General features: G+C 38.4%; 1 protein-coding gene across 18 annotated transcripts in view; it reads left to right on the top strand.

Annotated features, from left to right (window-relative positions):
• SETD5 (SET domain containing 5) overlaps positions 1-27,220 on the top strand; it is a 90,480-nt gene that overhangs the window by 30,873 nt on the left and 32,387 nt on the right. For 5 of the 18 annotated variants that reach the window (XM_033437262.2, XM_033437241.2, XM_033437244.2 and 2 more), the window contains 18 exons: positions 4,457-4,516; positions 7,255-7,441; positions 8,256-8,480; positions 11,857-12,049; positions 12,332-12,437; positions 12,764-12,972; positions 13,312-13,370; positions 13,912-14,090; positions 15,026-15,064; positions 18,565-18,807; positions 19,601-19,749; positions 20,135-20,252; positions 21,365-21,474; positions 22,373-22,625; positions 23,000-23,083; positions 23,846-24,103; positions 24,791-25,111; positions 25,529-25,771. In XM_033437262.2, coding sequence (XP_033293153.1) covers positions 11,958-12,049; positions 12,332-12,437; positions 12,764-12,972; positions 13,312-13,370; positions 13,912-14,090; positions 15,026-15,064; positions 18,565-18,807; positions 19,601-19,749; positions 20,135-20,252; positions 21,365-21,474; positions 22,373-22,625; positions 23,000-23,083; positions 23,846-24,103; positions 24,791-25,111; positions 25,529-25,771 — 2,463 coding nt within the window. In that variant the 5' untranslated portion in view covers positions 4,457-4,516; positions 7,255-7,441; positions 8,256-8,480; positions 11,857-11,957. Of the gene's footprint in view, positions 1-3,072; positions 3,307-4,456; positions 4,517-7,254; positions 7,442-8,086; positions 8,102-8,255; positions 8,481-11,856; positions 12,050-12,331; positions 12,438-12,763; positions 12,973-13,076; positions 13,118-13,311; positions 13,371-13,911; positions 14,091-15,025; positions 15,065-18,564; positions 18,808-19,600; positions 19,750-20,134; positions 20,253-21,364; positions 21,475-22,372; positions 22,626-22,999; positions 23,084-23,845; positions 24,104-24,790; positions 25,112-25,528; positions 25,772-27,220 lie in introns of those variants that run through there. The other 13 variants (XM_033437249.2, XM_033437254.2, XM_033437247.2 and 10 more) reach the window with 12 other exon arrangements.

Below are 27,220 nucleotides of genomic sequence, written 5' to 3'. Positions count from 1 at the left end.
CTCTATAATATTGCCATTATTGAAGTATTTCATGGGGAAAGAAATTCTTACTATGGACTGAAATAGGATTTTTTTTTAATTGGGTTTTAATTACCTCCTACTCTAGTAAGTTTAGAGCTTTTGTAGACATCAGTTTATTGTGCCAAGCCCAGTAGCCCCTAGAGGGAGTATAAATTTAGGCAAAGGAGCCAAGGGATAAACAGGTGTTGAAGGAGAAGAGGTGGGAGAAAAGCAAAACTTTATCTTGGCTCTAAATTACTAAATAACGATGTTTCTTTAGTCTCTCTTAATTGTTTATCCCAACACGTTTGTCTTTTCTTCTCTTCAGCCCTGAATTTCTAGATCCTTTGCCTGTATTAACTTGCTTCAGATCATAAGCCTAACTTATAACTTACACTACCCCAAGTACATGAACTTTTCCCCAGATCTCTGAGCTCTTTCTCTTTTCTTAGAGTACATCTCTTATTTTCCAATAATTCTTATTTATTTCTTCTAATGCTTATCACTTCTCTCTCCTATACTTTTCTTTTTTTGCATGTTTCTTACATATCCTTTTCTCACACGGTTTATTTTACTTTAGCAAAATTGAAATATACACTGTTAGAGATGAGTGAAAATAATTTTTAGCCACATTCAGATTATTAGTAGCACCTCCTCTTTGTTTACGTATATTTTAAAGTTCCAGAGAGCCACTTAAATTATTATTTGCTACAAACACTAGTCTATGTGCACCTATGTCAGCCGTACAGGTATTATTCTTTCTACTGTACACTGAGAAAACCGAGACATTGCATGAATTGCCCAAGTCAGTGTCACGATTCACAGAAATTTAGAGCAGGAGGAAACCCAGTGAAGATTTTACTTTGAGGAACTTAAGTCTCATCTATAAAAAGTGATTTTTCAGAAATCACCAGACTAATTAAGTTGTAGGCTAGAACTCAAATTTCCTAACTCCTAATACAGTACTTTTTCCTAACATACATTTTCTCCTCCCAAGATAAAAAGCTTTATGTTAAACAGTACAACGGCAGTGTTTTTCCTCAATATCTCAGTTTGGGTGGGAAATGGAAGATAAGCGTATAATGCAGCTGCCACATTAGTTCTCAGGCAAGTTGGTTGTGTAGCTAAATGTACATATATATTTACTGCTTTCTTAAGTGTTATGTGATTTAAAAATTGAGGATATAAACATACAAAAAAGTCTTCTAATATTCTCTCTGTCTTCCCTTTTTACTGTTTAGTCATTCAAAAGTAGGAAATTTAAGTATAGAAGTATTTAAGAATAATCTCAACTTACATGTATAACAAAATTTTGAATAATCAGTAGATTCAGAAGTTGAATCTTAAAATTAGTGGTTATTTTCTTTTAACCCTTATTGAAAATTTTTCTGACTTTTTTTCCATCTTAATTGTGTTGAATTTATTCATTTATTGGCCTATTAAAAATTTTTACTGCTTCAGAGTTATTCTGTATATCTGTTGATTTTTATTAATAGTTTAAATATCGGGGTAGTAGATTGGGCTGAACATATTGATTTCAGAATACATTTTAGAAGCTTGTGTTTATAGTGAATCCCAGTTTAAGGGTTATTGCTTTCAAAAAGAAGAAATTTGGGCTTCCCTGGTGGCGCAGTGGTTGAGAGTCCGCCTGCCGATGCAGGGGACACGGGTTCGTGCCCCGGTCTGGGAAGATCCCACATGCCGCGGAGCGGCTGGGCCCGTGAGCCATGGCCGCTGAGCCTGCGCGTCCGGAGCCTGTGTTCCATGACGGGAGAGGCCACAACAGTGAGAGGCCCGCGTACCGCAAAAAAAAAAAAAAAGAAGAAATTTGGTTAATTGTCGCATCTGGCTAGTTGGAGTTTAGAGAAATGAGGTTTCTTGTATACAGAGTCTTTTATTTAGTATGCAAGGCAGGAAAAAATCCTAATAATTTCATAACAATACTGTGTGAACAACCTGATACCAAAGCTCTGAAAAAGAAACCAGGCCTAGGAGATGAGGAGTCTAGGGAGGATTTTTTCTTTTTTTAAAAAAATATTTATTTATTTATTTGGTTGCGCCAGGTCTTAGTTGCCGCATGCGTGTGGTTTCTAGTTCCCTGACCAGGGATCGAACCCGGGCTCCCTGCATTGGGAGCGTGGAGTCTTAACCACTGTGCCACCAGGGAAGTCACCTTGGGAGAATTTTTAGGTGGAGGATGTTTTAGATTCTAAAATAGTAAGTTGTGGCTAATAGGATGAAAATAATCATTAACCCTCTTAAAAGATCTGAAGTAATATTACTGCCCTTGAGAAAAGTGGGCATTGCAAACTGATATTACTCAGCCTACCTTTTGTGTCAGCCTAAGCAAGAAGAGATTTTTCTCTTTTTCTGTAACACCTGCCTATTTTTAACATATTGAGTTTCACATAATTTCAAAAATGTCTAAAAATACACCTTTCTGGCCCTGAATTAGTGAGTGTACATATTTGTCTTTACTTTGAAATCTCATAATTGGGCCCTAGATTGCAGAGTGAATTTAAAACTTAGGGAATCCACTACATCCCCAAACATTTTTTTTTATAAGAAGGGGAGAAAAGTGTAAAATTTCAACGTAAATACCTTGCTGTTAGCTTGAGAATTCATAAAAATAAAAATAATCTCAGTGTTTTCTTTCAAATGTAATGATAGAGGATAGATATTATAAAGCCACAGGAACTTAAAAGGGACATTTTGAGAAAATGGCGTGTTTGTATATATCTAAATATATATTCACTAACATATTTTGTCAGAGATCAAAACTGAGGAAGAAATTTGACTTTCTGGTGGTTTGTGAGAGAGTTGATCAGAGATTGCTTCTTGGCTAAGTTGCTGTCTGCATAGGCTGTTAACAATTGTTTCTCTGGCAGCAGATCTTGTTCATCAGGATTGCATCATTTCTGGGAGAATGGCCAAGGTCCACAGCCACAGTACAAAGACTGTCTGAAGCATATGAGGCCTGTTCTTTTTCTGAAGCGGCACTCCTCTTCCTGCCAGTCCTCTTCACAGGATTACTGAAGCAGACTTGTTCTGAATTTCTTTCATCGGATTGGCTGTTTATTGGACTCTTGTCTCCCAGCTGCTTCCGGCTCACCTGGCTGATGCAATTTCTTTTTCTGAAATCTCTGTTGGAGTTGTTCTTAAAACACTTTTTGTCTGTTTTCTCTGAGAGTGACCTGACAGATCACATGGGTCTTGTGCTTTCAGCAAGTCATATAGAGAAGAGACTGTCAGAATGGCAGATACAGAGACTATTGACCATTTCTGAATTCAATTTAAAAGACTGGGGTAATTATAAACTATTTCTGGCACGTTCTTAAAAGCCTTTTCCTTAGAAACTATATGTAAATGGTGACTTCTCAAAAGAGTACTCAGTACTGGGAGTCAAGCTGGTTCTGCTTCTGAGTCCAAGAACTTAACTACAGTTCCTGGGGGGTCTGATGGATTGTAGTTAAACTGAAATGAAATTGAAATTGCGATGCATTCATTTTCCCCCTACTGTATACTCATGTACTTATTTCTCTTTTTACTCCTCTCCATTTTTCTTTCTTATTTGTTGTTGCTAAAGGAGTCTGTTTCTTCCTTGGTGTAATTTTTTTCTTCCTTCCATTTACTGTTACCTTCATACCTTTTATTTTTACAGTTCTGAGTATGCTCTTTTAAAATTGTTTCTAAAGAATAGTTTATTTTCCAATTTTTAATAAAAAGTTAGAAATCCGTAAGATATCAACATAAAGAACATTTACTCTCTACTGCTTGGTAACTGGAATCTCACACACAACTCTTTTCACATATATGATATAGCATTTCAGATGTTGAAACTCCTTTCTGGCTAATGTTAAATTTGACTTTTTACCCCCCCAAGTCCTATGTCATCACCTATTTTCCTTTTCTTTTTGGAGTGTAGAAAGCTAATTAAAGCTCTGTTTTCTACATGCTTTCCATTGTGTAGATGACCACAAATGGATTCCCTCTTGTCACTCTTTCTGTAGTAGGACAAGAGGGTAGGGGGAAGAAAGGACTAATATGAACTCTAATAGATCATGGTAGGTCCCTGTCTGACTGGAGAATAAATCTGACATTTGATTAAAGAAAAGCCTCCGAATTTAAGAATGGGTCAGAGGAGGAGAAAAGCACCTCCTAGGAGAGATAAAAAGAAGGAATCCTTTGGGAAATGGGAGAGAATTCTGATTTGAAGGAAAGAAAAGGATTACCCAGAGACAATATATATCACTTCTTAACTCAAATAGACAATTGCCTTTTCTACCCTTTATTTAGGTTCTGGCTTTACAGGAAAATAAGATAACAAGGTTAAAGGACAAAGATACAGTACTAAATGGAACAATTACCGTTAAAATATTATTTCTGTAGAATTCTATTCCACGTGTCCATCTGTGTTATTTCTTTCTATACTAATTTGCTTCTCAACTTTTTCTAGGTCTTCAGAACTACTGGCAGATAATTTTGGGGGACTTCATATTCAGAGGTCTATAAAAAGGTGACTGAGCCAAGTAAATTCTTTTAATTTGTTTTAATTTTTGTACTTCAATGAATGCTAAAAACTATAATTTTGATATGAGTGATCATAATTTATTCAGCAAATATTCTCAAATACCCTCTATGTGCCAGGTGCTGTTGTAGGCTGTGGAACTACAACTGAGGATAAAATACAAAAATCCTTGTTCTCATTGAGTTTTTACTTTGGTAGGAAGAGAGAGAGACAAATTAACAAGTAAAAGATACTTTGAAACTGTTCCACCTAGAGATTTTAATTCTTATCAATTCTTTCTAGGACATATCTCCAACTATGTGATAAATTAGTAACTGCTATAACTACTAAGCTTGGTAAACTATAGTAGGAGCCTATTGTCTTGTCTTATAAAACCAGGGTAATTATAGTAAAATACTGCATATAGATGATCTGTTAGAAGTTTTTCAGTTAACATTTTAATAGCTACATTTTGCATGTTATTTAGGAAAGGAACTAGTCTTGGGGTCATATGAGAAATTAGGTTTTGTTATCTTTTTTTTTTTTTAATTAAAAACACCCAATATTATAAGAGTATTATTTGGAACAGGATAACCAAGCTAATCCAAAATGCCTTCATCAGAAGAGTGGAAGAGGTCATGTAAAATTACACAAAAGGGAAATGGAAGAATTCATGAAAGTAATTAACTACTTAATCTTTCTTAAAGTTATTTTTCAACTATCCAAATTAGCTGGGTTGAGATTTCATTAAGGAATGTATTAATCACTTACTCATTTATTAAGGAGATATTATCTGAAGTGATTTTTCCATCTTTTCCTTTTAGTATATCTTTTTTTGACTCAGAAAAATAACCACTGTCAGCTTAGTTTTGTAAATTTTCTTTTATCTAGACACCTACATTTTTTTATGGGCATATAACAGTAATGGCTATGACAGAGGATTTTTTAATGGTGTTGAGTAATTGGCAGTGAGGGGTTCTTTACTGAAATATAACACACGATTCAGATTCCTGTATTGGTCAAGGTAGTAGTATGCTCATTATTAGACTCTGTTCTGGTTATTTAGCCAAGTAGCCTCTGGACTTTTTTTTTTTTTTTGAGAATTATGCAGTGATACCAAATGGAGAAAGAGTTGTAACCAACAAATCCCCAATGTTTAAAAATGCCCTTTTGGGCTTATTTGATAAGTATTCTCTCTTCTGTTACTAACAGATTTTATTTCAATTTCCCAGAGGATTAGAGAATGTACTGCTCTCCTCTGTTCGGTTTGTTAGGGAAAGGAAACATTTATGTGTAAAATAGGCCCAAAGGCAGAAAGTTGTATTAGTCACTTTTGTTTTATGAGCTGTGAGGAAGCAATAGATAGGAAGATTTGCCCTTTTCATTTCAGTCTCAAGTCCAACATGTCACCTCAAGTTGAGTGGGAACAGGTATATTGCCACACCCGGATTTGGAGAGTCCTAGGTCCATTAGTGAGATCCAGCTCTTTCAAAGTGTAGGTGCCAGGGAGGACTGCTTAGTTTATCGCTGTTCTAGCATTGTAAAATAATGATACAGAAGAGTATTATCTTTACGTGTTCTTAAAAATCTTGTCCTGATTCACTGTTCACTATTGGTTTTCTTTTCCATGTTAATTTGCTTCGTATTTCAAAATAAGAGTCAAGCATCTGAGATCATCTACCATTTTAAAATTTGCATTGATCCCCTGTATTGACTCAATTAATATGGTATAGTTTTCATTTGATTTAATTTTTTTAGTATAAATAACCATTTTCTACTGTCTTATTTGTCTTATCATGAGTCAGTATATCAGTCATGACTTCTTTTTGTAGTTTTTTTGCAAAAATCTGTATTAACCTGGGCCTTAACAGTCACATTGACTTTCTTTCCTCCCACATAAAATGCTTTGTGTTCCATTCTTTTAATGTTTTTTTTTTACAGAACTATAAAATCACTAATGTAAAGTCAAAGTACACTTTTTCCCTTTGCACCATACCTCCAAATCTCTTAATCTACTTAATCTACTTTTGTTTCTTTACACTACCAAGTTTGTTTCTTTCTGTTCCCAAACTCCACTGTGGTCACCAACTCAAGGTATCCTCACTGCTTTTCCATGCAAAATTTTCTTATTTTTATCATGAAACTGTACACTTTGTGGTTTATGTTTTTATTCATACCTAGCAGTGGATATTATCTCACAGATATCATTACTAACTACATCTTCTCCCAAAATTATAGTTATTAAAAAGGTTTAAAAGAAGGAAAAGAGTATTCCATGACAAAAGAAGGCAATAAGAAACAGCTATTCAGTCAAATATAAGCAAATTGATTTCTTTTATCATCATATTTAATTTGGAAGGAATAACATTAAACTATAACATTAAACTAGTAAATTCTTTTAACTGTTCTCTTTCTTGTTAGTTAGGTCCTAGGGTGTCAGAAATTTTTGTTTGATAAGCAGTTGTGGAATGGGAGAAATGTGCTCACTGATGAGCAGACTGTTACTTTCCCTTTATCTGAAAAGAAAAAAATTAAAATAGAAATGAAAAGTGAGCATAACTTTTGCTAGCTCACTTTGTGGAACATTAATGTAGAACATAGTAAACACGATACAATGTTGATCCCTTGTATTTGTTTTATATTTATCCCTTAAAAGCTTTGTTCAAAAAATAGAAAAATATTCAGTAATATTTGCAATAAATTCAAAGAACTTTCTGGTTACTAGATGTTTTCCTTTTCTGTTCTAGGATTCCTCATGTCCATAACATGTTGGTTGAGGCTCTGCAGCTCACCCCCACTCTCAGAGTGGCCAGTCTCTGATAATTGGACCCCGTGATTTCCACTCTCTGCTGTGTTGGACGTCATGAGCATTGCAATCCCTCTGGGAGTCACCACACCAGATACATCCTACTCAGATATGGCTGCTGGATCAGAGTAAGTGCTGCTTCCTAGGTAGCAGATACATTACCAGTTTGTGTGGAGACAAATTTCTTGTGGGCATCTAATAATAAATAACGTGGTATTTTCTAAACCCAAGCCTAGCCCATTGTAAATGACATTAGACCTTTCCCTTTCCCCCATAGAAACTGGAGGAAAAAAAGAATTAGAAGCGGGAGGAAAAGAATTTGGCGGGGCGGGATTTCTGAGTAAATAATTAATAGAATTAAATTTTCAAGGTAGTGATTATGTTTTCATTTATTTTGATGGGTGAGGAAGATTGAAATAAGTAAGTGTCACTACCTGCTTCTGTAGAGTTAATGATTATCTGATGAATGAAGGATAAGGAGGAGTTCTCTCCAACTGATTTTCCTTGAAGGCCTCTTCCTATGTACTTCTCATTGTTCTAGAGTAAAGGGGCTGCAGCTATATGGGCAGGTTACTTAGACATTCTGATATTTGGGATAGAAAATGTGGAAATTAGTATCATCTGTTTTTATAATATTCATTGCCTAGAAAGAGGACCTTCAAAATCAGTGGTACCAAACTTTTTTTTCAGCTAAGAGCAGCTTTAGGAATTCAGAATTTGTCGAAAAGTCCAATCCCTAAAATAGACTCTCAATTCTTGAAGAATTTAAATGCCAAATGGCAATGAAGGTAGGCCTTCATTATAAAACTTTATATTCACAGTTTAAAATTTTTTAGACTTTTGTATCCCTTCTCTTTTAAGTTGTCCAAGATTCCCCCTGCTCACAGATTCCCCCCCTCTTGTCCTTTTACCTCCCTTGTACCCAATCTTCCTTGCTTACAGAAAGGAAGTGGAAGCCCCCTACCTTTCAAGACGAAGTGGCACTACACCAGGATGTGAAAGTCCAGCGAAAGAGACCCAAGGGGCCTAGGGGGCAGCACACCCCCAGAAGCCAAGTCTATTCCAGGCAGTACCAGGGATTAGGGTCTGGGCTGGAAAAATCCTGGTGTTTTGAATATGTTCAGGTCCAGTTCAGACTCTTGATCCCACAGCCACTTCTTGAGTGAGGTGGGTGTTGCTCTAATTCCCCTGTTTCTCTTGCCATTCTCACAGTCCCTGGGGATTCCTTCCCCTCCAGCAAAGTAAAGAAGCTGTACCAGAACTCTGGGTTCAACTGCATCCCTGATAATAGTGGTTTTCTTCCTTAAGACTGAGAATATTAGTAAAGAGCATGTATGTTTCTTCACAAAGCCACCTAGGATAATTTAACTGTTTCATGACTTCCTTAAAGAGGAAGGCTTAACATGAAGCTACCCTAAGAAGCAGTGTATTATATTCTGGGGTCGTGTAGAATTGAAAGCAGTTTCTGGCCTTATTCCCATATAAAAAGGAAGATGGAGGGTCGGGGGGTAGGGAAGGGTGGATTGTGTTACTTCCAGGGCCTTTTTTCCTGTTTTGTTTTGTTTTTGTTTTTTTGCATGCCACAGAGATGTAGTTATGCCAATAGCCGAGACTACCAATTTTACACCTGTTTCCCAAATAGAGTACTTAAAAATCTTCCTGCATTCATAGGTAATTGTGTAGTGTTAATGAATTTGTATAAAGTCAACCACTAGCCTCCTATATGGATTGGCCGACAGACTGTATATGTAAACAACATTAACATTTGTCAGAAATTTCAACGAAAAGATTAACTCAACGAGTTTGGGGTTAGTAGCTAAGGAAAAGACCTAAAGCTATTATTCTTAAAACAGGGATTTTTCCCATAGTACAGAGCTAACTGCCCATAAATGTTGCTAGGGAGTCCAGAAGTAATTGCAGAATCAAAAAATACTTGTGGCCTAAAAGTTTGACTGCAGTGTTTCTGTTTCCTGAAACATTTTCATCCATAATCTCCAGACAGATTTCTGATACTGTGGTCTTAGCTAATTATACAGTTTTTCGTTTAGTATTCCTATAAAGCAAGAGAATGTCAACAATTAGCTTATATACCACTCTGTTAAATTATTGATGATATTTGTTAATGCTTCACTGTGCATATGTCACTGTCATGCATATTCCACTGTTCTGGGCACTCTAAGATTAAACCTGGGGACAGGATAACATCCTCAACTAAATAAAAGATCTAGACCTTACCTTATGGGATTTTAAATCTGATGGCAATGGTATGCATTATGTTTTGTTTTTGTTTTTTTTGTATATTTGTAGGAAAACCTCTAGATGTAACAATAGAAGCAAAGACTTTTCTGAATTTACAATCCTGCCATAAATGAATTAAAGACATTTTCTAAGAGGTAGTGTTATAACAGCAGGTTGCATATTATACTTGGAACACAGTTGATGGAGTATATCTTTCGTAAGCATGGCTTCTGTGTATGTGCCTAGCTGTCATAGAAGTTCAAACATAGGGGAAGAAAGGCTATGATTACATTTGCGTAAAATCATTCACTAATAAAGAGATGCGATCCTAACACTCCAAAATTTTTATCGATATTTTAAAATATAGATAAGAGCTGATATATGTTTCTGTATGTCAGGGAATATCCTAGGAAATCCTGTAGTTACCTGTCAGCATGTAACTATGTATTTAATCAGTAACCAGTATGGAAATTGCAAAGTTTCCTCATCAAAAGATGTGAGCTTAAATTTTAGTATTTGGCACGCATAGCAATATATTAAATGCTATGCTTGACTACAAAGTATTGTGCAGTGGGATGGCCTTTTAACCTACACAATATACATTTTATTTTTATTCCCTAGACTTGCACATGAAGTGCATATGTTCATATTTACCCAGTTTGGAGATGGGTAAGATACAACCGGCACAGCTCCATCTCCATGGCCATCTTTTATTTCATGCCACTTTCCTTTTTCCCGTCCAAAAAAAACAAATTCCATTTCTAATAAACAGCTATCATGTTTCACCCCATGTGTTCAGTGGTACAAAATCTCTTGCATAAAATATGTACAGCTCTTTGAAATACTTGTTTATCTAGTAAATTAACAATGTTGTGTAAAGTTATTACTTTCTCTTAACCTGTCCATCATAGAAACTAAATTCTACCTTCATTTTATTAATGCTTGTTTGCCTTTGGTTTATTTAAGAAACCCCACCTGTTTCCTAATACTCAGAGCTGATTGCCTCTCAGTGAGCCACGTTCAGATCATCTATTTCTCAAGAATACTGACCTGCATTCTTGATGTATTCCCCTACCCCCACCCAGTTCCCATCTTGCAGACACTCTTAAGTAATAAAATGCATGCACTTCACTAACAGAGAATACTTTCCTGTGTCTAAAGTTCTTCTTCACCTAGAAATTACCTTTGCTGTTATTTATAAGATCCCTTCTTACAGTTTTGGAGCAAATAACTGGGTGAGTTGGATACATATCTCAGAATTTTCTTTTATCCCTCACTTCTCAGCTGACATTACACCACATTGAACTGCACACTTGATTCCTGCCAAGTCCTATATTATGTGTATTTCTAAGCAGGAAAAATGTACATTACTTGAAGCAAACAATATTCATTATTTGATTCCCTAAAAGACCCTTTGATCCACCACTAAGGCTGAGTTACGTGTGTCTTTGGAGTTTCTGATTTGTGAATCTCAGTGCTGGTTAATTTAAATGACGGATAACCCATTATTCAGTTCTGCAAATCATACAATTGCATTCGTTAATTATCTTTCAGTATTCTCCAAAACCTAACCAGGTACCTAAGTAATCAGAGTTAAAGTTCTTTTTGCCCCAAAACGTGAATTTTGTCCTTAGCCACCTATGCCTTTTTATTATCAAGTAAGGGTTTACATTAAATTTCTAAATTTGAACACATTTATAATTATTTTATTTTAATAAATTGTGTTTGAACAGTTTACTTTCCACTCAGTGAGGGTACAGAAACATACTCAACCAAGCTTCTCACTAAGCCTGGTTACTTAAGATCTTATGTAATTTTCTTTAAAAGAAGAAAGTTATCGTGGTTTCCAAACCAATTAGGCATAGTGGAAAGAGCACAGACTTTAGAGTCAGACATTGTTTCAAATCCTGGCTCTGTCAGTGGGTAACCTTGGTGAAGTCATATAATCTCACCACCTCAACTTCATGTTCTGTAAAGATGGGGTGCTGTTTATCATGTTTAGTAGTGGCAGAGTAAATGAATTAATACATATAAAGCACCTTGCAAATAATGGGCAATTCAAAATGGTAGCCAATACTACTGTTGTTATTTGTCGTTAGACTAAACTTCTGAGTACAGTTTTGAATAGTTTGAAGTTCTATGGTATTATCATGCAGCTATTAAATAATTGTGTCCTTGATATGCTTGCATGTCATTGGTAGATGAGAAATTATTACTCTAATATTTGGAAGGTGTTTGGGGGTTCATCAAGATGAGAGGTATGATAAATATAAGATGCCATTGTTTTTACCTGTACTTTCTTCAGGGTATCCTGTCTTGGTAGTGAATGGAAGAGGGCCTGGTCCCTGGGGCAGTGCAGAAGGCACTTTCATCATCTCACTCACTGCAAATGTCATGTGAGGTTTCATGGAAGTATTAAGAGATCCAATTAAGAAGAATAGTTCTGAGTCTAAACCAGCCCAGAGTGGCTTCTCTAGGGGAAACTCCCTGCTCAGCTGGTACGTTTGTGTTTGTCATTAGGGACACCTTGTATCCCAGGTGCCTGCTTTGAGACATCTGCCTGTACTGGCTTCATGTTACACACAAATCCACATTTAATGACACTCCTACTGTTATTTATAGGCTTAGTTATGTTAATCAGATTGTTTCACTGAGTTCTTTCTCTTATTCTAGTGGCTGGTGGTTGTGGAAAGAGGAGGGGTTAGAATGGGAAGTTAAGTCTTAGTTTAAGGGAAGATTAGGTGTTATGCTATCATGCGTTGCTTTTCGCCTTTGTGCAGCCCTGAATCTGTGGAGGCTAGTCCAGCAGTTAATGAGAAGAGCGTGTATTCCACTCATAATTATGGGACCACTCAGAGACATGGGTGTCGAGGACTGCCTTATGCTGTGAGTATGCATTTGTTTCTCTCCAGAGCAGTGATCTTCCTGGAGTGTAATCCATTCTTATACATTGTGACTTTCTTGAAATGTTTATATGCAGCATGACGAAGTTGCCCCTTTTGCACTTCCCTGCCTCCAGCGGACGTCTAGCCCTGCATCATTGTTCTTGTTTTTATGTCCCAGTTGACCTTGGCATTTTGTTTTATCACTTTCCTGGTTGAAGCCAAAAAACGAAGGGTACTACTTTCTTCTTTCTTTCCATATGTACCATACTTTAGGGGAGAGAGGGGCCAGTGTTTGGACACTGTTGATTTAAAAAATCTTATTTTCAGGATCATAATTACGGAGCCCCTCCTCCTCCGACACCTCCTGCTTCTCCCCCTGTCCAGACGATCATCCCCCGTTCTGACCTGAATGGCCTGCCGTCGCCCGTAGAGGAACGCTGTGGAGACAGCCCGAACTCTGAAGGAGAGACTGTTCCTACCTGGTGTCCTTGTGGTCTTTCTCAGGATGGCTTCCTTCTCAACTGTGACAAGTGCAGGTAAGATCGTGTTCCATCTAAATCCAGCCCTGGGTTGCTGGGATTAGGGTTTCTTATTAGTAGGGAAAAGCTCAAAGTATTCTTTCTTGTGTTTGTTAATGTAGATGATTCCTTAGTGCTCCTTGGCTCGAATTCTCTGCACTAGGTGAGAATTGCTGACAACAAGGAATGAGAGATTGATGTTAAAGCTATTGAATTTGATATGAAATTTAATGTCCTGGAAACATTTGGTAGGTGGGAGGAAGGGGGTAGTATATGCAGAGATACTTCTCCCATGTGTGTTGATGATGCGCTGCATGCTGTTGGAAGGACTACTTTAAGTTTATTTTCCCTCTTTAGGGGAATGAGCAGGGGGAAGGTTATTAGACTTCATCGGCGGAAGCAGGACAACATATCAGGTGAGCCAAAGATGGGTTAGGACCATATTTTGACATATACTATTTTGTGGTTTTAATATTCATCCCAAGAACCCCTCTTGTAAGTTCCCATGGTCCCCAGCTCTTTTCATGGACAGTGATTGAAGTCCTCTCAAGACCATTGTAATTCTATTGTTGTGAATTAATTGTATCCAGAGTCAACAATTTTAGCCCTATAGTAATCAAATTATTCCTTGTGAGCATGCACGGGCGCACACACGTGTGCACACGCACACACACACACATCCTTTTCTGTTACATATACATTGAGGCAGTGGAGATTGGGGACTGAATTCAAGGGTAGAAATACATGATATAGAACAGGGTTTTCTATGCTTAATGCCAATGATGCAGAAAGAATCTTGTTTCTATATGGAATGTAGGTATATGTTCCACAGATAATAGAGTTAATAGTAGAAGTAATAACTTACTGGGTATGGGCTAGATCGAAAGGAATAAGCTGCTTTTAATGTATTTATGAGGCTTTTTGTACAACATGAACTATGAAATAACCTTTTTTCAGGTGGGGATAGCAGTGCAACAGAAAGCTGGGATGAGGAGCTTTCTCCTTCCACTGTGTTGTATACAGCAACACAGCACACACCTACAAGCATCACCTTAACTGTTAGAAGAACCAAACCCAAGAAGCGGAAAAAGAGTCCAGAAAAGGGTCGTGCAGCACCAAAGACGAAGAAAATCAAGGTATGAAGGGTAAAACTATCTCAAATAGAAATGTGTCTGAAATAGCCCAAATTTTGGATGAAGAATGCACCAGAATTCTTTTAAGAAATTTGATCCAGATGTTTGAAGGGCCACTTTTGCTCTTCTTGCACAAATCAGCTACTTTGTATTATGAACATGTAGATCAACCTCTCTTATTCCATATCATCACAACTGGCACAGAGTTTCTTTTGCTCCAGCCCCCATCCCAGGTATGAAATCCCAGCCCCACCTGGCACAAGTCCATGTGTGCTGCAGCCTCCAGTCTAGGCTTCCACTGTCCTTACAGTATCTCCCACCTCCTCAATCCCAAAACCCAGTCTGAAATTCTTGTCCTGGTACATGCCCACTTCATGTCGTTGGTTGATTGTTTTTCCCTTGTTACAAAAAATTCAGGAAACATCTCTTGAATGGTCTAGGCTTCCTCAGTGTTGTGGTCACTTTCCTGTATTCTCAACTAAAAAGTCTCCAGAAGAAATCTCTTCTGTTTTGTGTTCTTTCTTCCCCATCACGGCAACTTTGTTGCTCCTAGGTGACTTGCCCACCCCTTGTTAAGGGGATTGGTCTTTGTTTCCTTCTTAATTTCAAAACTGGTAAATCTGCAGCCTTACTTAACATTTTTATTTACTTTTTCTTTTAGTGTCAGGGGTGCATATAGGATTTAAGTGATGCATGCTCTTCCCTGTTTATTACCTAATCCTGCAATGGAAAGTATTGGAATTAGCCTCAGAGTTCACTGGCCATGTGCTACCCCTATTCTTGATAATAGTGTGGGGAATTCCATTGTATTTGTTACCTAGGGTAAAGGGGACAGACTAGAACACTAGTTCTTGCCTTAGTTTTAGTCTCAGATAGGTATAACTGTCATTTTGGTACCAAGTTTTGTTTTGTTCTACTTGTTTTCCTCTTTGGGATAGGCATTTCGAGAGGGATCCCGGAAGTCCTTGCGGATGAAGGTAAGGGGTATTCTTCCCTGATGCTGTGTTTTACTTCACTGTGATCTTGCATTTTGGTCAGCTTCTTTCCTGACATTGATGGTCTGGGAATCTTGGACCCTGCTTTTCGTTAGTTTGTAATTGTTGCCATTCAGTTTTCATAGAGCCTTTCTCCAAAGTAGATTTTCTTGACCATTTTCTGAAATATTTTCCCTTTCTGTAATTAGCCTTCATTTATTGGTTTTTCATTAGCTGCTTCTCTCGGCATGGGGGTAAGTGACATTTTGCCAGACAAAATGAGGCTGATGTTTTCCATCATTGTGATTGGCCTCCACCTCAGGAGTGAGGATTTTCTGGTGATAGAGCATCTCTTGTGCACCCGCCCTAGCTCCCTGTAGGCTTTAATCACCAGTTGGAAGGATAAATTTCACCAGTAGGAAGGTAGTAGTTTTGATAAGAATACTGGAATTACTTACTTTTGAGCTGTTTTCTCCTGGCATATCTGTTTGGTACAGAAGACTCGGGTGATGCTGGTGTGCTTCTTTTCTTCGGTTATCAAATAAAAGAGCTTATGAGGCATGATTTCGGGTAGTGGTTGGAGAATAGAGAAATTATGTACAATGGTTTAAAGGGACTTTCAGTTACTAGGTGATAAGGAAAGAGTTTGCCCAAAGGAGATTTGAATATACTGTCTGGTATCTTCCTTTATCTATGTGTGTATATAGAAGGACAGCATACCTCCCAAACCATTACTTAATGGCTTCAAAGCATTTAATTAGAATTAAGGTTGAGTGTAATTCCATAAGTATACTTATGCCTAAATGTGTAACTGATATAAAAGCAGGATCTTTCCTGTTGACCGTTCTGTGGTAAACATTAAACTCTTGTTAGTGAGGGGAGGCTTTCTTAGGATTTATGCACACACACACACACACATACATATGGAACACCAATATGACTCATGTTAGAAAGATCTCAGGTAGCACTTTATATAAAATTAGAAGGCCTCACCGTGCATATACCCATAAACAGATTTGTACATATCTGTAAAAGAGATGGGAGAGGACTTAAGAGCCCAAGACCATCAGAATCCTGGGATATCTTGGAACACAATTACTGTTTCTTTGTTAGATCTGTCTCCTGCAAGGAGACAGTTGCTTAGAGGGGACCTTCAGTAGATTTAAGGGGCAGACGTAGCCCCTGATCCCAGGTGTTAAGCCTTTTCTCTTTTATCAGCTAACTATTGTAACTTAACTTCCAGAGGTTTGAAAGCAGTTGATTGGCTCTCCCAGAAAACTACATGTAAACCCCAAATATTGCTTGCAGTTTTGAGATGTTGACAGATAGCCCCATAAGCATGTTAAAATTTAGATAACTAAAAAGTACTGGGGCTTCCCTGGTGGCGCAGTGGTTAGGAATCCGGCTGCCAATGCAGGGGACACGGGTTTGAGCCCTGGTTCAGGAAGATCCCACATGCTGCAGAGCAGCTAGGCCCGTGCGCCACAACTACTGAGGCTGTGCTCTAGAGCCCGCGCACCTAGAGCTGGTGCTCCAAGACGAGAGAGGCCACCGCAATGAGAGGCCCACACACGGCAATGAAGAGTAGGCCCCCCCACAAAAAAATAGTACTAGTTGGTTTATTTTGATTCTCATATCAGAATTCTAAATTGAGTTATAAATTTTGTACTCAGAATTAATTGTTAGTAAGAACTACACCAAACATCTGAGTGGGAACAATACCTTAAGAATGAGAAGAACCTATCATTTGGCTTTTTAACCCCAAAGTTGAATTTCCCTACTGGAGACTGCTCTAAACCAGGGTTTCTCAACCTCGACCCTGTTGACATTTGAACCAAATAATTCTTTGCAGGGATCAGGGCTGTCTTTCGCATTACAGTCGGCTGTGTAGCAGCATCCCTAGCATTTACCTGCTGGGTGCCAGTAACACACACACCCAGGTGTATTAATCAGAAATGACTTCAGGTATTACTAAATGTCTCCTTGGTGGCAAAATCCCCTCTGGTTGAGAACCACTGCTCTAAACCCACTGAGATGGGGTCTCCAGTACCTGGAAGAATGGGATAGCAGAGTATACAGTTATATTAGTGAACAGTAGCTAAAACTATGGCAGAGGCTTCCAGTATACATTGTTTAACAAGTTATAAGTTCAGTGATCACTGCTGGGTGCTTAAACCTGGGAATACTATTTGGGCACCCCTAATCCCCAGTCTTATAAACACCCTTAAGCCTCAGCTTTTGTACTTTTCTGTTGCTCAGCTGCTACTGACACCTCAAGCTGGTGATAGTCTGTTCTCAGTGTGTTAGCCTTAGGTGTTTGTTACATCCCTTGTTTATTGTTCATTCTTTTGGACTCTAGTGACAAATGTGAAAAACAGTGGTGTTAACTTTTTCCTTTGATTTCCCTGTTCCTTGGGGGAAGGATGGTAGACAATAGTCAATCAAAACTAGTGACACAGAAGTGAAAGAAAGTAATTGTTATAATGGGTATAAATGTTTTCTCTGTAATTTGTGGAAACTATATTTAATTTTTTCATACCTGTTTTTGCAAGTTTAGAGTCGACATGGATTTGCAGGTAGCTTTGGTACTATAGTGTCTTTTCCTTCTTGTTGTCACTAGTGTGACATCATCACACGTTTGTTTTGTTTTCTGACGACACCTTAAGTCCTGAACACAATGGAGGAGAACATGTATCAGAGTTCAGCTGTGTCTCTATAGCACAAGCACATATAAAACTGTTTAGGATGATGTTGGTGAGATGTAATAATCTTTCCTCAGTACTATGTTGTCATAGAGGGCAGCGGTTTTCTGAAAGAGATATAGCACAGTATCTCTCAGCATTTCCTACACTGCCCCTACCCACGCCCCTCCACCCACCTCACCTCTACAGAGGGTGGCTGTTTTAAAATGTCAAAAGTAGAGTGCTAGAAAGATATACTCCAAATGATAGCTTTTTCTATGGGAGGCAAGAGTATGAGTTACTTATTTGTTTATTTGGTTCACATGTATTTTTAGAATGAACATGTATTAATTGTATATTAAAAATAATAAGTCGCACAAAAACATTCTCCTGGATGCTAGTAAAACTACCAATTTGAGATGGCACACTGTTGTTTGATAAGTATTGAAATTTAAGCAATATGGATATTTTAAGGTGTCTGTATTGTTCATTTTTATGAAGATTTTCTTATGAACTTGATGTCATTCTTCTGATAAGTTTGATTTTTATGACTTAAAAATGGTCATAAAATGACAGTGATGGGATGGAATTGCAATCCAGATTAATTTCTCACTTTATAAATGAGGAAGCTGAACCTCACAGCTCACTGGTAATGAAACCATGATAGAAGCCAGATCCTGACTCCCAGGCCATTACTCTTATGGCACACCAACTGCCAAGTGAAAACTAATCTTCTCTGGATATTCAGCCCACCCCACCCCACCCACCCACCCCTGCCCTTTAATGGACTCTCCTAACCTACTTGACCTTTGTTCTCTACAGAATTCTCCTTCTGAAGCACAGAATTTAGATGAGAATACAACTGAGGGATGGGAAAATCGGATAAGACTATGGACTGATCAATATGAAGAAGCCTTCACTAATCAGTACAGTGCAGATGTACAGAACGCCCTTGAACAACATCTACATTCTAGCAAGGAATTTGTGGGCAAACCTGCTATTTTAGACACTATTAATAAGACTGAATTGGCCTGTAATAATACAGTTATTGGTTCCCAAATGCAGGTAAGGATCAAAGGGTTAAAGACTCCCTAAGTAGTTGAGATTTTTTTTTTTTTTTTTTTGGCGGTACGTGGGCCTGTCACTGCTGTGGCCTCTCCCATTGCGGAGCATAGGCTCTGGACGCGCAGGCTCAGCGGCCATGGCTCACGGACCCAGCCGCTCCACAGCATGTGGGACCTTCCCGGACCGGGGCACGAACTCGTGTCCCCTGCACCGGCAGGCGGACTCTCAGCCACTGCACCACCAGGGAAGCCTAGTAGTTGAGATTTTAAGAACCCAGGAAAAGGACATATTTTGGAATTACTGTTTCTTTCAGATGGCCTTAGAATAACAAATTAGCCAGCTATTGAGCATCTTTAACTAAAAGCAAGTTACAGTAACTAGAAACTGTTCGGATACGTGTTTTTAAACTACGTATCTTTATTAATTAAAAATAGATAAATTAGGGTAGGAAATTTTATATAGTCTCAGTAGGAGTTATTAAGATTAATAGAAACCTAAACCTAAACTCTTACATTAAACATAGAGCCACTAAAGTTTTAATCATATATTTTTCTTAGATTTTTTTTTTTTTTTTTGTCTTTGAGGATTGGGGGGGTGGCAGGTTCACTAGATGGAGCCTGTTTCCTAGAAATACTAAGGTTTTATCATATTTTAAAATGTCTGATCATCGAGCTAAGTAACATACAAATAAAACCTAAAAATATTGGTGCCTTTTCCTCAATTAAGAAATATTTTAAATGTCTGCTAAGCTGCTGTTGATATTATCTAATGTTAATATTCTGATTTTATTTAGCTACAGTTGGGAAGAGTCACTCGTGTTCAGAAGCACCGGAAGATCCTGAGGGCTGCAAGAGATTTGGCTTTGGACACTCTTATAATAGAGTATCGAGGCAAAGTCATGTTACGGCAGCAATTTGAGGTCAATGGACATTTCTTCAAAAAGTAAGAGCATCATTCATTGAGTAGTAAGGGCTAAAGTAGGCCTGGCTGAGCATATGGCTATAAAAACCATCCTGGTTGATGGGATGCTCTTGGGGGAAAAGATTACAGCTCAGATAAGCTCACCCCTCTCTGCTATTTGTAGAGAAGTGCAAATAAACCTGCAAATTGTTTAACGTATAAAGTGGTGATGACTCCTTTCCAAGCGAAGCATTCCTTGCTTTGTGCTTATTCTTTAATCAGAAGCAGACAAGCATGTGATGTTTTCCAAGTGTAGGCATTGCAAAGGACTACTGCTTCTTCTGTCAGCATATGCTTCATATTTGAAATCATGGGGTGGCCTTTTTATTTGTATTGAGAATTACAGGAATTTTAATTATATCCCTAGACCATACCCCTTTGTGCTCTTCTACTCAAAATTCAATGGTGTAGAGATGTGTGTGGATGCACGTACTTTCGGTAATGATGCTCGGTTCATCAGAAGATCATGTACACCAAATGCAGAGGTAAGATTTCTGTAGCAATTTCTCTTTGAATGGAACCACCAAAAGGACAAGTCAACTGAAGAAGCAGTCTGAAAACTTCACCCAGATTAAGGTCTGTAGATAATGGTTATGATCTTTCGTTGTAAGAGATGAAAAACAAAAGTAATAATGCATCTGTTCTCACAGGATGTGGGCAAGGAATGGATTTTCTTTAGAGAAGGCAGAAATGGGCAAAAGCATGTTAGCATTTGCTAAAGAGAAAGAGCTAGACTGGATAAGAAGTCAGTGACGTTATATTAAAGAATTGCCATATAAAAGATTTTATTATTGGGTCAAAACGAAAGTGTGTGGTTGCAGTTTTTTAGATTTTAGCTAATAGGATTGTGAGAGAGATTCTAGACATTTCTAAAGTTCAGTATTTGGTGCATAATGAGTGCAACCACATCAAATGCAGCAAGAAAATCCACAGAGCTTTTCTTATAGACTTAAGGAATTTTAATTTTCTGGTGCAACTGAAAACAGCTTTAAGAGGTAGAACAGGGGCTTCCTGGTGGCACAGTGGTTAAGAATCCGCCTGCCATTGCAGGGGATACGGGTTCAAGCCCTGGTCTGGGAAGATCCCACGTGTCGCGGAGCAACTAAGCCCGTGTGCCATAACTACTGAGCCTGCGTTCTAGAGCCCACGAGCTACAATTACTGAGCCCTTGTGCCACAACTACTGAAGCCTGCGTGCCTAGAGCCCACGCTCTGCAACAAGAGAAGTAACTACAGTGAAAGGCCCACGTACCGCAATGAAGAGTAGCCCCCGCTTGCCACAACTAGAGAAAGGCCGCGTGCAGAAACGAGGACCTAATGCAGCCCAAAATAAATATAAATAAATAGATTTATTTAAAAAAAAAAAAGATGTAGAGCAGACCCTGATTGCTAACATCTCAAGATTTCTTCATTTATTTCAAGAAGTATCATAAATGTTCAATTACTATATGATAGTTTCAGATGAAATGATGAAGTTAAATGACAGACTACCATTAACTCTAAGTGAGGAGATATCATTTTGGTAAAAGGTTTTTTCCCTCTTATGGAGAGTTCCTGGTCTTTTTGATAAATCATAACCATAAGCCTTGTTCACACAGGTGCGACACATGATTGCAGATGGGATGATTCACCTCTGTATCTATGCTGTGTCTGCCATCACCAAGGATGCTGAGGTCACCATAGCATTTGACTATGAGTACAGTAACTGGTAAGATTTCCACAACCTTTCCTAACGTGAATTGCTTGTCTTACAGATTAAGCTATTCTGTTCAGTCTGCTTTTGTGCCTTGCCATTTGCTGCTTTTTTTTTTTTTAAACCTAATCTTTCCATGAGTAATGCATTTTCTGCCTAGAAATTGTGGAGGGAAAGACAGACTGAGGGTGTTTTCTTAAGAGACACAGCTACATAGTGTGATACTGCTTACCAATCTTCTAACCAAGGGTGTTTTGGCCTCTGCCTCTATGTAGCAAGCATAACAAAAAGTGTATGTATGAAACACACGTAGAAATTGTAGTAGCATCTATTGTTATGCACACAGCACTTGTACCAGGGATCATATAGAATGAGAATTTAAAGCTTTGCTCCATCCACTCAAGCCATGTAATGTAGCTGTATATGGCAATGCCGAAAAACAGATGGCAAATCATAGGTGATTATGTGATGGGTTTTGTAAAATGGATGCTTTTCTCCCTTGGTCCTTTCAGGCAAACAGGGGTTATGTGGCAATTGATGTTTGGGCACAGGTGCAAGAAGAAAAGGTATTAATAATAAGTAGGGAATCAGTAGGTAAAAGTGAGGACATGGAGAAGGGTACGGCCACTGCAGAGTCTGTCACTGATTCACTAAATAGCGTAGACAGTTGGGAGAATTGAATTTAGTGGGAACTTCATTTCCTTTCCACTGACCATATATAGGGGAAGCGTTGGGGTTATATAGAGAAACACAGAATGTTGAAAGTATTTATCGGACTTTCTTAATGACTAGTTACCTTGTTCAAAGATGAAACTAGAGTAAATTACTATACTAATATTACAAGAGAATGAATGGGTAATATAACTGATATTCAGGGGTACTGAAACAGGCACTTTTGGTTGTTTCTTTGGAGCAGTAATTATAAAGTGGACTGTGCATGTCACAAGGGGAACCGGAATTGCCCTATACAGAAAAGGAATCCCAGTGCTGCAGAACCGCCACTTCCACCTCCTCCAAGCCTGCCCACCATCGGAGCAGAGACAAGACGTAGAAAAGCACGACGGAAAGAGCTAGAGATGGAGCAGCAAAATGAGGCTCCAGAAGAGGAAAACAACCAGCAGCCAGAGCAAATTCCTGAGAAAGTAATTGTATCCAGTGACCATGAGGTAATCTCCCCTGGTCAGAGGCTGTTGCTTTGGTGTTGATCCTCTTCAGATGAAGAGGATCTCAGGTTGCCACATGTTGTTTTATGTAGGGAATCTATATTAACACTTAATAACCTTCATATCAAGGTGGGTGTGCTTTCATTCATTATCTTTTTATTATTTTTTACAATGTCAAGAATATCCATTCAGGTACTTATCAGGTTTCAGTCCAGTGAATGAGATTTATCATCTGTGTTTACTATGTAGCCCCACATGAGTAACACTATAAAGCACTGGAAATTGTTTCTAGAGAGTTTTAAGCTACGAGCCAAAAAACAGGGATTGAGTTTTCTTAGAGCTTAAGAATACAGCTGAGTATTTACTCTGTCTTAAAGGCAATACACAATCCAGAAGAAAAAGCAGAAGAAGAGAAAGAAGAGATTACAGATGACCAGGAGAACCCAGCTCATAGCAAGAGGGTGAGTACCTTCTAACGTCTTTTTGTTCCTGCTGACTCATGTTACCTATAGCATGTAAACCCCTTGTCTTCTGAATTTATATCATCTCATTTCTTCAGTAAGTTACTATGCCATCACCTCTAGGTCACAGTGTGGGCTTTTTCTATAAAGTAGATTTTATTACGATTTTTTACACAGACACACGTAGTTCTCTAATGACTATTACCAGATGATGGTTTTAAGAGGTTTCTTACTAACGGTTTGATTTGCAAAAAACTGTCTTAATGGAACAAAATATCCTTAGGCTACTTACTCTAACTTAGGAATTTCCTAAGTTTGTTGTGTGAATGTTGACATTTAAAAAACAAACACAACATTCAGTCATATGGATTCAAAAATTCTGCTTTATGGCTGAAATCAGTCATGTTTATTTCTGTCCCTGAGAAGCTGTTTAAGAAAATCTGCTTGACTTTTTTTTTTTTTTGAACTCTGAAAATACAGAGAAAAATTGGTTTTGATGGCTATTTTTCTTTTGTATTAAAAAGTTTCAAAATAGCTGACCCTTTTTGAAAAGCTTGGGTTTGACCTTGCCTTTCTTTACAACTCTTTGCAACATTTAAGATGAAAAATTTTTAGTTTTTATCTTATGTTCTCAAAGATATATATATTATCTTATTAGTATTTTCTATAAATATCTATCAATTTCCATTAATAATACTTTTGAAAAGCTGTTCCCTTCTCCTGGTTGAGGCTTCCTTCTATGCTAATGTTATTTCTTTCTAGACCCGGGAAGATAGGAAGGTTGAAGCCATCATGCATGCTTTTGAAAACTTAGAAAAAAGAAAGAAGCGGCGGGATCAGCCCTTGGAACAGAGCAACTCTGACATAGAGGTTACTACCACCACCTCAGAGACTCCTGTGGGAGAGGAGACAAAAACTGAAGCCCCTGAATCTGAAGTTAGCAACCCTGCTTCAAACATTGCCGTCCCAAGCAACCCACAGAGTGTTGGAGTGAACACCCGGAGGTCTTCCCAAGCAGGGGTAAGATGAAAAGACTCCAGGTCTTAGTCGGTCTTTCTTTTGCTAATATCAGTTACCTAGCTTTTGGAATGGTTAGTGTCAGCATTTTCAGCTTTGCCTTATTTCGCAGTAAGTAAGACTATTTTCAGTCAGCTGATTCGTGGGATTCAAGGAGACAGAATTTGAATGACTAGATACTCTCAGACTAGAATGGGACTTTCTATAATTTCTGCCAGATATTGTTGGTGGTGAGTTCATAAAAATCATGTGGTTTCTCTTTGGCTCTCTGTGTAGCACTGTCATGTACCTGACCTTTCATAAGATTCTCAGAATTAATTCTTCGTTCCTTTTCCTACCTTAGCCATAGATTCTAAGCCTTAAGCTAAAACCTTAGTATCTGGGGAAAGAGACAAAGGAAGAATTACCTTCCCTGCTAAGAACCTAAAATTAGGTGGCTACTTTCAGCTGTCTTTAGACCTATTTTATAAATACTTATTAGAAAAAGAAATAACTGAGACATCTTCCTGTAGCCTTTTTAGCTGATTTAAATGTATGAATTTTATAAGGATTACATTTGAAATTAATGTTTTTAAACGCTCACTTTTTTCACCAGTAAACATTCAGAATGCTTAAAGCGAATAGGAAGCTGGATAGAATGTTTGCTGATAAGAAATTTCTGGTAAGCAGTTAACTTTGCTATTGTTATAGGATGTTGCTGCCGAAAAACCAGTCCCCAAACCACCTCCAGCAAAGCCTTCTAGGCCCCGACCGAAGAGTCGAATTTCTCGGTACCGGACCAGTTCAGCCCAAAGACTAAAGCGTCAGAAGCAGGCCATTGCACAGCAGGCAGAGTTATCACAAGCTGCCTTGGAAGAGGGGGGAAATAACAGCTCAGTAACTCCTACTGAAGCTGGAAATGTAGACAGTTCAGGAGAAAACAGGCAATTAACAGGGTCTGACCCAACTGTGGTGTCAGTTACTGGATCCCATGTCAACCGTGCTGCATCTAAATACCCCAAAACCAAAAAGGTAAGTTACAAGTACATCTTCGTTAAGTGTAGTCTGCCGAAAGCTGTGGCTTAGTAAAGTGAAAGGACCTGTAATCCCCAGGGGAAAAAAAAATAATAATAATCTAAGATTTATTAGATTGAAAGTTTTAGATAAAATGCTTAGACACATAGGGCTGAGGTCATCCTGCTGCCTTACTTTTGTTCGCATAATTTTTAGGCAGAGTTTAAATTGCTGAGCTGAAATCATTCTTTCCATAGTGCTCATGGAGAGGGTGAAAGAAGATACCCTTGTGCTCTGAATGTGCGATTCATACTCTCTGCAGCTGCTATATCTACCTCTGTCTAGTTTCTAGATGAGGTTTGTGTTTGTGAGCTACACTGCTTCCTCTGGCTTTTGCATCTGCAGCATCAACTGATGGTCTCTTTTTTAACTTAGTATCTAGTTACAGAGTGGTTGAATGACAAAGCAGAGAAGCAAGAGTGCCCTGTTGAGTGCCCTTTACGTATCACCACGGACCCAACTGTACTGGCAACGACCCTGAACATGTTACCCGGTCTTATCCATTCCCCGTTAATTTGCACCACCCCCAAACACTACATTCGCTTTGGCTCACCCTTTATCCCTGAGAGGCGTCGAAGGCCGCTTCTGCCTGATGGCATGTTCAGCTCCTGTAAAAAGGTATGTCTGTGTTTACGCGGTTTTTTCTTTTAAGCTAGGATTCCAGTACTGGTGACATATCTAACACGTTCTCTAGATAGCCACACTCTGCCCGTATGAGTTTATAATGAGTTAGTTGTTCAACCACAAATACTGACGCATCAAGAGTCAGTGAGACTAAGGTGGGATGTATACTACATTTTTGGTGCTCAGTTTGTGAGTATTCACTGTTGTCTTTTCTGAGAGCCCTTGTGGTTACTGAGTTGAGAGCACATAGCAGTTGGTGACTGGGTAGGGAGGGGTGTTCTGTGTGTGCTCCTGTGATATTGGTTAACATGTCCATTTGTGATTATTGTGTGAGATTGGGCCCCAGGTACTCTAGAGCACTGTTGTACAAGTTAAAGAATGATTGAATTGTGTTTTGGATTAATTCAGTCACTGTTATCATTTGACTGAGAGTAGAGGAAAAGTCCTGTTTACAATTGGCATAATTCCTTTTCCTTGATCAAATGACAAGTTGGACTGTTTATTCCCTAGTGATTATGGAACCCACTATAAAATTTTTCTCTCTCTCTCTCTCTCCCTCTCTCTCTCCCTCTCTCTGCCTCTCTCTCTGCCTCTCTCTCGCTCTTCTCTAGTTATATATTGTTTTTGGATCTAGTGACAGTAGTATTTGATGGCTGTTTGTTTTTGGAATGCTCTTTCTTAGTTCCCAGAAGCCCTGCATATTTTCCAAAGGTGTCTCTCAAGAATAGATCACTCCCTCAGACCTATAATGTCATTTTCGTGTTTCTAGAAGTATAGGACACCCTTTCATTTGGTCTTCTTTTGAGGTAGAGTCTGTTCCCTGGAACACCCTTTTCTCTTATCCTCAGATCTGGATTCAGGCTGCCTTCCTCAGTGTCTGCCATTGCCCTCCTCCACTGGCATCACGTACATGAGGATGCTGCATATAGATTATTTGATGTGATGAAGTCTCCAACTCCAGGCAGGTCTTCCCTGACTCCTCCAAACTTAAAGCTTTTCTCTTTTCCCAAAGAGCAGATACTATTTCTTGGGGGGAGGGGGCATAAAAGATGAGCCAAAGTGGTGTGGGATATGGAGGGGAGGAGGGCAACAGGGATCTGCACACAAAGGAAGGGTACTACCACTGAATGAGCAGCATACACTGAAGAAAGTCTTTTCCTAATCTTACCTAAGTGTTTGAGTCACTTACTGGTTTATTTAGGGGAAATTACCAAGTAGAACAACTCCTAAAGAGAAATTTGACCATGAGATCTTTGCCAGAAGTGTTTGTGGATGATGGACTAACATAACTTTCAGGTGTCAGAAGTGAAAACAGTGACAACTTTCTTAAGAAGAAAATAAGACTAGAAATTTGCCTAAGTGATAAAGGAAAGTTGGGTCTCTGGGGATCTTTTATTATACCAAGTTACTTATCCTGGATCTTACAAATTATCTGAGAAGGAA

Source organism: Orcinus orca, chromosome 10, assembly GCF_937001465.1.
Source record: "Orcinus orca chromosome 10, mOrcOrc1.1, whole genome shotgun sequence".
NCBI classification, from domain to species: domain Eukaryota; kingdom Metazoa; phylum Chordata; class Mammalia; order Artiodactyla; family Delphinidae; genus Orcinus; species Orcinus orca.
Note: the sequence above shows the minus strand (reverse complement) of the source record. Positions and strands in the feature narration are given on the sequence as shown.